Consider the following 10,954-nt stretch of genomic DNA (forward strand, 5'->3'; position numbering starts at 1 on the left):
TTTCTTTACCGCTTAATCCCTTATGGGGGGTCGCGGGGATGCTGGAGCCTATCCCAGATTCTATGTGTGAGAGGCGGGGGACACCCTGGACAGGACGCCAGGGCACACAAAGACAGACGACCATTCGTGCACACAATCATATGGACAATTTGCCCAAAGTTCCGCGCTAACCACTGCGCAACCGTGTGCCCGTGTTTCTGTATCTGTTTCCAATTTTAAAGCCACATTTAATCTTAATTTAATAACAAATACTAAATGATATAGAAACAAACTAAATTCCTTCATATATTTTACACAATCTCTGCTAGTTTTCCTGACACGTTCTTTGTTCAAAGTTTGTAACTTGAGCCTTTGGTGACGGATGGGAACTGAGAGCAGCTTCTTGCCGTGGGCAACGAAAAGCTTCCTGTGAAAATCAGTAACAACATGCGCAAGGCAGTTCCATCACGTTAATAACACAAACACCATGTGATCACAGACGCTTTTCTCACTTGCTTCCCTTTGAGATAACAGTAGAACTTGAACATATTTTATAACGTATAACGTATAACGTAAGATTCTTGTGAATTTTTCATGAAACAAATGGTTTCCTCACAGTGACATGCTTCTGTAAACGTTAAGAAAAAGCTTTACATTTGTTTTTAATACAACTAGATGAACTCCTAAAGACACCAGGATGCCTTCTATAGCCTTAAATTGTATTCATAATAGAATAAACTCCCAATAGCAATATTAGTATAAAAGAAGACTCTGATTTAGAGCTGGTTTTATTAGATTAACAGACACATATCTGTCCGGTCTCACAGGAAAAAGCCCACCGACTGCAACTGTGTGTTTGCCAGAGGCAGGGAGACTGTTCAGGGAGTCCCAGCCTCTCGCCCTATGCTGAGATACGCTCGAGCCCCTTGCCACACTGATAAGGAAATTAAGTTGTAGAAAATGAATGAACATTCATTATTACTTCCTCCTCATGAGTAAGAGACAAGGCTATTACTAAGCTATTCCAGCAGGTTTGGAAAATAAGAAACACAGTTCCCTTCCTCCTTTTAAATAATGTAGAAACTAAAACAGCAGTGTTGATTAATTTATTGTTAAACACAACATGAAAACTGACAATGGTTGATTTGGGATTTCTCCATGGGAAGTACACGCAATAAGATCTTTAAATGTTTAAACCCTCATGCTGCCTCTGGGTCAAGGTGACCCGAATACAACTGACAAATGAGATTGTATACCTTGACACAAAGGCGACACTAGGGGTACCTCAAACACGTTTGTTTTCGCACAAGGGATACAAGGGCATATGCTTGAGTTGAGGAGGAAATATAATCTTAAAATTTAAGACAGTGGGTGCAGTAACCCAAGTTCATGGTGTTTTATCTGTTCTCACATGTCGATAAGAAAGAAGGTTGGTAAGATTGTGTTATTGATTCACAACGGGCAAGGTAAATATTGCGTCCAAATTAAGGTGAATGACTGTTCATTGACTCATCAAGGTTTTCCTTTGACAAATAACTTTTATGTCTAGGATGGTTAAGATGTAAAAAAAAGGTCAATGTGTGTACTTTGTGTACTGTAATTGGGGCTGACTGGGTTTACTTGGAATTCACATGTTGATAAGACAAAAGGGTCAATTGTATTACTTTATTGGTTTATTATACAAATCAAAGATACCATCATAGTTCATTAACTTTATCCGGTCATATTCCAATAACTCAGTGACACATGAGCCAATAAAAGAAATGCCACACCAAAAAGGACAAGCCTTACAGCAATAAAAGCTCAACACTGGGTTACTTTGGAAAAAATATCTTAAGAGTCAAATGTGGAAAGGAAAAGAAAAGTTATCTACTATTGCCCTCGAGAGACATTGTTCCCAAACAAAGCACACGAAAGATGAATCTAAGGAATTCATTGGCCACGCCTAGAACATGTACCTAACCCAGTGCAGAGGTAAAATAAACCTGCCTTTAGGCTGCAAGAAAGGGAGAACAGACCGTGCAGTAGCTTGTGCCAGATTTCCTTTCCTTTCACACAAGCTTTGTTCATTATAGTCACCTGAGCTCAGTCGCACCTGAAATGTCTCCACACACACCGTGAACTATGACCTGTATATATTTAATGTCACTTCTGGTTTAACACGTACAGTAGATTTTTGATTTAGCTTCACTGCTTTGCATGACTTCTTTGTGTTGACTGAAACAGAAAAAAAAAAAAGACGTTCCCATTATTGGTGTTGAGAAGTATTGGTATTTTAAGTCAAAAGGTTTCGAACAGTACTGCTTTTTGAACTGCCTCTGCTAATCCCACCCACCACAAGCCCACATTCCTCAGCCTTCCCAGGCCTCAGTCTCACTGGCTTGAACAAACCTTCTACCCCCTACTCTTGTCTACGGCTTGGCAGAGCGCTTCACATTCCTTCACCACATTTAAGAGCCCAGTACAGCTAGAAAAAGTCCAGAGGAAGCTTCCTGTTACCTGGCAACGTAAGATGACCTTATTGTAAGAGACTTGTGTTTGTAGACACAACATTTCGAAGTAAAGTCCAGACGAACAAGAAAATCTGACTTATTGGGAAATGTTTTTATTTTGGTTTTAGGATTAAAAAGAAAAATGAAAACTATTTATAACGTGTTACTGTCCATGCCAACCATTTTTATGTATTTTTCTTTACGTTTTAGTTCCGTTAATAAAGTGAGACTAAGGATGATATCAGTTGAAAAACATTGTGTTTTTTTCTTAAATAAATACCTGTTGTGGTAAAACAAATAATTTAAATTAACTATTCAAGTTCAAGTTATTTAATTTGTCAAATATACATGTATCAAGACATACAGCATAAATTAAGTCTTTGCTAATAAACTCCAACTATCCCACAATGTTCTTTGATATTCATAAATAAAACATGAGTTAAGTAAGTAAGCAGTAATTTAATGTGAACTAAGCTCCAGTTCTATCACTAATCAATGGAATATATAACAATTGTTATCTTGGTATTTTATGATTGTAATTCTTAATAAAGCTTCAACGCATAAATGAGAACAGCATATCGAAGGGCGAAGAGAAAGGAAGAAGTTTCCTGTCATAACTTGAACCGTGGATAAACAAATGAAACCTTGGCAACCTTGACATTAATTGGCTCGCTGAAATCCATGCCAAATGCTGCCTGAACAGTTTGGAGTTGAACTTAAAATAAAATCCAGGCAGCAACACAATCCACCAGAAGTATCTCAGACTTTCTGGGGCAGCTCGTTCCAAACTAATATTCAATAAAAATAAAACATAGGTTAATTCCAGTTATATACCCAGAAACTATTTTCTATTCATAACATTTAAAAATAAAAGGTTTAAATAACAACATTTGGTCAACGAAAATCCCATTCATCTATCTTTATATTTGGGAAAACCTTTAGCCCCACTCGCTGTCTGTCTTTGGGGGTGTTCGTGGTCTGCTGTTATTGTTGAGCATCAGACAGCATGAAATTGGCTATTATTGCCTTTAAAAACTTCTCTTGAATAAAGGGACAAATTCGTGTCAGTATTTCTCGTCTGCAGAATAATTTAGCGTGGTGAGAATGCACACCATAATCTGGGGCAGATTCACATTTTTCACGGTTGTTAGAACTGTTTCATGACGCATTAAACCATAGTTTATGTCAATCAGGTTCAACAAGTAACTAAATGGAAGATAATACACTATGATACACAGCAGTTATGTTTAGGAGGATTGAATAGTGGGAAAATTACACACATTATCAATTTATATATAAATCAAAGAAGACTTTTGATTTTCATTACATTCAGCGTTTTCTTTCTAAATGTTGCATCCACAGTAATGGCACTTAAGCAAAGACTATTGATAATCATGTATTCATTTGCAGTTTCAATTTATTTATCCTACGCATGTTTCCTCCATTTCTATAGTTTTAGTAGCGAAAGGTAGCTTTAACCATGTTGTTATTATCAATATATCCTTCTTTATTTCAGATAATTAAAAATAATATTTTTATCGACTCACAGTTTCCAATGAAAGGTTGAGTGAGTACATTAACCAACAGGAAATTGCGTCCGTATTTATTGCCTTGGTCAATTTTGCTTTCCATCAGAAATAGTCGATCTAAGGAAATGGCAGGATCATAATCTGACTGCTGTCTATATATATACATGCAGGGGGAACATGATTCAAGAGGTAAAATGAACATTAATTTCTGTCTTACAACAATAAAGCAAAAATGGACATTATCCTTATCAACTTTCTTAAAAAGCCCTTGAAAACTACTCTGCCCTTTAAGAATACCTTTATTTTCATGTCAAAACATGGAAAATGCAACAGCAAGATGATAATAGATAATAAAAAGTGAGAAAATATTTCTTAGAATGGCAAAACTGTAGACACTCAATAGCACAACTAATGAACAACAACAATCACACAGATGTTTTCTAGAACCAAATAACAGCTTGCTTATTACACCTTTAAGGTGTTTGCATAAATGTTATTCCCCTAAGGTACAATGTATGTTTAGTCTACCTCATCCGTCATTGGATGAGAACTGGAAGTGAAAGAAAATAGGCCACATTTTTACTCTTAAATAGGAAATCTCAAAAGTAATGGAAATTAAATGTTTGTTTTTAACCCATGCGAAGAAGGTACTTCCACTTCCCTAAAACAGATTTATACCTTTTGCCGAGTTACTGATCACATTGTAATCCTTAAATTACTTCTTCAAGGAATGTTGATAAGTAACTTATTAACAAACCTTTATTGTGACATTTAATAAGGAACATTCTGGCAACATTACACAACATGTAGCATACAAAAGTAGAGTACACACACACCCTTAACACACACATATATATTCCCTTTCAAAAGGCAATATTATCGAGAATATAAGGTGCATGACAAAACCACACCCTTCCTTTATTGAAATCTTAGGAGGGGTGTTACCACCTTGGCTGTGTTTAGTTGTCTGCTGACCACAGATAGAATCCATGATAACAGCACCGGGCCGGCACAATCCCATCATTGCACCTCCTGATAATCACTTAATGTGGCCCTTCGGGATTAAGTGGCAGATCAGACGAGACTCGATGGATCTTGAACCAGCTAAGGATTATGGGTTAAATATTGATACCATTTTAGCCAGACCAACCATTTGGAATCTGACACACTGGTACAAATAATTGTGTTTGCAGCTACTTTTCAAATTGCGTGCTGCCTGAAGGATGAAGTGCTCATTACTGCAACAAGTTTAACCAAATCATCTTGAATAAACCGACATAAATCACGCCACGTTAGCAGCTAATATAAAACATGTTTGTTTTTACTGTTATACATATCCGCCTGTGGAGTTTCAAAAAAAGAACAATTTATTATGAATTAAAGGTCATTGCTACATTAAATATTTACCACAGCCTGGAATAATTCGGCGTCACCTAAACAATGAGCCACCCAAGAGTATGGTTTAAAAAAAGCCACGAAACAATCTAATTCCAGAACACCAAGACAGGTGATTACTAGGTTTGGGGTGGGAACTCTTGGAATTCCAGACTGCTTATTTTGAGATAATTTGAGTCAGCTGCTAAAACCATTCAGGGCAGCTGTGAAAGTGCAATTTATTCAGTCAAAAGCACACAATCTTGCCATGTGTACAACATTTCTGAAAACTATTACAAGCTAGTATTTACCGCTAAAAGACGTTTGACTTTATCCAATTTATTCCACATTGTTTTTCCTTATGGTTAAATATTTAAAGAACGGTCGTACAAATAATTTAGAACATCTGTCGTGCCATGCCTGAGCAAACATTTACACCTGAAATAAAACTTTTATAGGTTTCTTGAATATGTGTTCATAACCTTTAGAGTTGTTTTGTGCCAAAATAAAAACAATCTTACTAGCAATTGCAAAGCACACTTACACTGAATGTTGCAAATATAGGCTTGTTACATTAGAATTGACAAATGTATACGAAGTAAAACATTGTACTTAAATGACTTGATTATATTTGCTTCATCATACCAATGTTGTGAACAGACTAGAGAGAAATCTAACTATACAAGATTAAGGTAGTTGAGTTTAGCAGAGAAGTAAAACTCACCAGTTTCCTCGTCGATTGTAAAGATTCCCAGTCCCGAGCCGTCTCTGATCGAGTACCGAATTTCCCCATCTTGTCCTTTGTCTTCGTCCTCGGCTGTTATGGTCATCACAGAAGTTCCGATGAGCACGTCCTCTTTGATAAATCCTCTTTCCACAAACGATCTGAAGAAAGGTCTGTAGAGGTTCTCGTTCACGTCCACCACCTCCACTTCCACGAAACAGGTGGATGATAAAGATACCGGTTTCCCTTTGTCTTTCGCTTTCGCCGTGAGATTATACACCTGCTTGGTCTCGTAATCGAGGTTCTGAACGATCCGCACGGCCCCGCTCAGCTTGTCCACTTCAAAATGACCGTCCCCGTTATCTGTGAGGCCGTACCGCACCTGGCTGGAGGGCCCGATGTCAGGGTCATGGGCTTCCAACCACATGATCACGGTACCGATAGGAAGATCCTCTCTCACCTTGACGTGGTAATTCGGGGGCACAAACTTGGGCGGGTTATCATTAACATCTTCTAAGGTGATCTTCAGAGGGACGGTGGACACCAGCTGGGGTTCATTGACCGCCTGATCGCGTGCTGCGATCTTTAAAACATAATAAGGATGGAGCTCACGATCCAGCGGCTTCGTCACAGTCACAACACCGGTCTCCTCATCGATTGCAAAGTGGTCGGTGCCGCCAAGAATTGAGTATCTCACTACACCATTGTCTCCTTGATCCTTGTCGGTGGCATCGACTTGGATGATTTCCGTACCCATCGGAGTAGTCTCGCTTATCTCCACGAAGTAAGAGTCTTGCAAAAAGCGTGGACTGTTGTCATTGGCGTCTAAAATCTTAACATCCAAGAGGCGTGATATGGACTTCTGCGGTATTCCCAGATCGTAAACCGTGACATTGAGCGTGTAGTGGTCTGACTTTTCTCTGTCCAGAGCAGAATATACCAGAAGCCACCCGCTTTCCATGTCTACTATGAAACGGCTTTCTGTGTCTCCTCCTGAGATAACATACACCAGTTTCCCGTTGAAGCCACTGTCTGCGTCAGTTGCGCTCAGATGGGCGACCCGGGCCCCCACGGGAAGGTCCTCTTTGACTTGGATTACACTGGGGAAAGACTCTGAAAATTGGGGCGAGTACCTGTTGACAGAGTGAGCGTCCATGTAATTGTCATCCGTCTCGGTTGGCGTGTGAACTTTTCCACCCAGAAGAAGCTTCTCAGCCAACATGGTAGCGACACCGGTCTCCACGCATTTCAACTGGACGGGCTTGCGAGCCGTGATGACCGTGATGTTCATGACCATCGGCAGAGTCGCGTGCTCTCCGTCGGACGCGATGATTTGTAAACTATGGAAAGATACTTTAGCTGCCTCTCCATCGCTCAATGGATGCTTCAGTGACAGCATTCCAGAGTTAGGGTTCATTTCGAACAGGTCAAGGTCATTGCCGGCCTTAATGTAGTACCTGACCAGCTGCAGCTCATCGGCATCGATGGCAGACACCGTGGTGATCTGCTCTCCGACGCCATGATCCCTCGGCACCGTGACTTCACAATCCACGTTCTCGAACAGCGGCTTATTGTCATTGAGGTTGTTTAACGTTATGGTAACGGACGCTTCGACCTCTCGCCGAAAAGGGGTTCCCCAGTCCGAGGCCCTGACTCTGAGAGAGTAAATCCTCGGCATGAGTTCATAATCCAGGACCTCTGAGGTGCTGATGATACCAGAGAAGTAGTCGATCACAAAGGGTTGTGGGTTCAGATTCGTGATGGTGTATGTGACGTAGCCATTTTCACTTCTGTCTAAGTCGGTGGCTTTCACAGTTATCACACTGGTCCCTGTGGGCGAGTTCTCATCGACACTGGCTTTGTAGGACGTTTGTTGGAACTCGGGCGCATTGTTATTGACATCAGTTACGTAAATGATCACTTTCGTGGACGATTTCTTGTCACTGGTGATCACTTCTAGGTCAAATTGTGGGGAGGAGTGAGCACTGATGGGTCCGGCCGTGGTTATTAACCCGGTATCCGGGTTGATGTTGAATCTGTTCTTGTCGGATTTGTGCCGAAACGCATATTTTAGATGTGGATATTTTGGCAAGGCTGAAACCTTAATGACAGGTGTGTGAAGAGGGGAAAATTCACTTATATTCGCTCTGTAAACTGCCTTTTCAAAGACAGCGGGTCCTGCTTTAAAATGCGCAGAGGTGACATGTACCAATTTAGCAGATGAGAACTGGGGGGGGCTTCCTTTGTCTTTGGCTTGTAACGTAAGGTTGTATCCAAACGGCTGGCTGTCCCAGTCCACGTCTTTGACGGCTTTGATTTTGTACTCTTTGCTCCCCGGGCTCGTTCTCACGGCCTTGAACTGTTGAAGGGGGTCACCGGCGACGATGGACAGCGACGCTATCTCGCCGTTCGGCCCCTGGTCGTTGTCCTCCACTGTCACGATGGCGTAGGTCGGATCATGAGCGGAATCCGAATGAGCCAGAGCCACCGCTGTGATCACAGGTGCATTTTCATTCGCCGGCTCGACCCTCACCGTTAGTTTGGCCATGCTGCTGAAGCCACTGCTGCCGTATAGTTTCATCCCTCTGTCCACCGCCAGAATCTCCAACTCGTACAGCTTCGTCTCAGAGTAATCCAGCTTTCCCGTTAACGCCACCACGCCACTTGTCGGGTGCACTGAAAACATGTCGGTCCACTCCCTGAAACTATAGTAGTATTCCCCATTTGTACCGATATCTGCATCCGTCGCAGTCACCTTGGCCACACTGGTGCGTATGGCAGTGTTCTCCGGCAGAGAAATGCTGTAAGAAGTAGGTGAGAAAAGTGGTCTCAGATCATTGGTGTCAAGAACCTGCACTTTAATTCTAGTGCGACACTCTAAATCGGTTCCTCTCTCCGTGGCTTTCACCGTGAGCACGTAGTGGTCTTTAACCTCCCGGTTCAGAATGGCAGTGCTTCCTCCTTTGGTCCTTATTCGCAAGAAACTGAAATCTCCCAGCAGGTAGTCCTCCGCTTTGAAAAGGTTCTCGTTATCTCCGGCGATTATTTTGTATCGTACTTCCCAGTTGGGGTCGGCGATGTAAATCCCCATCTTGGTGTGACTCTCGAGGTATGTCTTAGCAGCAGAGTTCTCGTAGATGGTTGCGTTGTAGACGGAGTGGGTGAACTGCAAGGCGGACGCCGTCCCGGGATTCCCCGCGGCGCCACAGAAGAAGTGCGAGGACAGCACCAGCAGCAGTACCGAGTGCTTCCCCATCATCGTACCTTGAGCTCGGAGAAACCACCTGAAGGCAGACGGAAAGAAATAAATACACAAAATAAATCAAATGGAAACGTGATTCATTAAAAACAATATTAACAACAGTTGATGGCGGGGGGAACTAAAACGTGAGGTGTTGACAAGAATTGTGACGCTTTGGCTGGAGTCTCATCCATTTACAGTCTTGAAAAGCTTTGTCATCTGTTTATTTTCCCAGGCTATAGGCGAGAGATTGCATGTGGAAAAAGGGAGAAGGCAGAGGAATAAGTTACGAGATATGAAGCCAGACTTCCTCTATCTCCGCTGAGGACAGCTGTTTTTGCAATTCTCCCTGAACCTTGTATTTTTTAAATCACAAACCAGCGCACCTAAAGCACATTATGTTATTCTGTTTTATTCTTTAAGTACGTTTCTATTTAAGGGTCAAAAAAAATAATCACTGTGAAACTGGTCTCGAATTCCAATCTTTTACAACCTGTGCGTGTCCATACAAAGACTAATAAAGGCAAGACGTCTGCATGTCTGCGCACTATTTATAACCGAAAAAGACGCACCATTGTTGACTTACGGTGACTTGGAACGATGAGCGCACGAGTTAATAATTACACTTTTAATGTAAAACGAGAAAGAAAAAAAAAAGCAAACATTTAAATAAATAAAATCTAAAACTATCGCCTGCAGGTACAAAAGAACCATCTGCGGGTTGTTGGAGCGAAAGAAAAGAATCTTCCAAGTAACCAAAACTAAAAGTGCAGATCGACACATGTTGAGATTAGAAAAAAAATTAAACATAATTCGGGTCACGAATATATTAAAAAAAAGAAGGTTTATTTGAACAAACGCTGGAAGAAAGTTAAAGAAAAAAAGAGTTTCATTCCAGAGTCCCATCCCCCACAACTCACGGCCATTCACCTCATGAAACGACGGCGACAAAAAAAAACCTCCGTTATTCTTCAAAGATTTCCTTCAACTTCCACCCGCGTCCTGATAACCTGTGAGGTCATGTTTCTTATTAACTTTATCTCCATTTTAATGGCGATAAAACGGCGCTTGTTTCTTTAGCGATAACTTTTTTTTCTTCTTTCTTCCCAGAGATGCCGGCGCGGATCATCCCGCCATCGATGAGTTCGCGATCGTACCTCTACTGTGAAGAAGCTCGAAGTTTCGGAGGTTTCGCATGGAGTTTGTTTGGTCCAAATCTCGGCATGGTCCTCCGTGGAGCTGTGTCCGCGCTCCGCTACTCCATCTGCCACCAGCGAGCAGCAGCAGCGGCGGTTCTCTCGCCCTAGTTTCTCTCTTTCTCTCTTTCTCGCTCTCTCCCACTCACCGTATCTCTCCGCGCTGCGCACGTCCGGATCTACTTACCGGGTTCGTGGGATTAGAAACTTTCCGTAAAGATCCGGATTAAATCTATCGAGGCCACTTTATCAGAAGTATTTTTTTTAAATGACGAGGTAAAACCTGTTATTCGCAGACAATTATTATTCTAGACGCAAGCGGATTATTTATTTTCTAAATATTCATATTTATTTATTTTCCTTTCAATGAGTAATGATGGCACATTGAAGATTGAAGACATTCTATCCCAGAACTGTTT

The 10,954-nt window shown here is 41.4% G+C and overlaps 1 protein-coding gene across 4 annotated transcripts in view; it reads right to left on the reverse strand.

The window, feature by feature from the left end:
* fat1a (FAT atypical cadherin 1a) overlaps nucleotides 1–10,631 on the reverse strand; it is a 65,347-nt gene extending 54,716 nt beyond the window's left edge. For all 4 annotated transcript variants that reach the window (XR_015713499.1, XM_087810378.1, XM_087810374.1 and 1 more), the window contains exons 1-2: nucleotides 10,497–10,631; nucleotides 6,099–9,382 (exon numbers count right to left, since the gene is read on the reverse strand). Coding sequence is in view for 3 of the 4 variants with exons in the window: in XM_087810378.1 (XP_087666504.1) it covers nucleotides 6,099–9,357 (3,259 nt within the window). In the remaining variant the exon portion in view is untranslated. The remainder of the gene's footprint in view (nucleotides 1–6,098; nucleotides 9,383–10,496) is intronic.
* Nucleotides 10,632–10,954: the final 323 nt, after the last annotated feature.

This window comes from Callionymus lyra, chromosome 1, assembly GCF_982586985.1.
Source record: "Callionymus lyra chromosome 1, fCalLyr1.hap1.1, whole genome shotgun sequence".
NCBI lineage: Eukaryota > Metazoa > Chordata > Actinopteri > Syngnathiformes > Callionymidae > Callionymus > Callionymus lyra.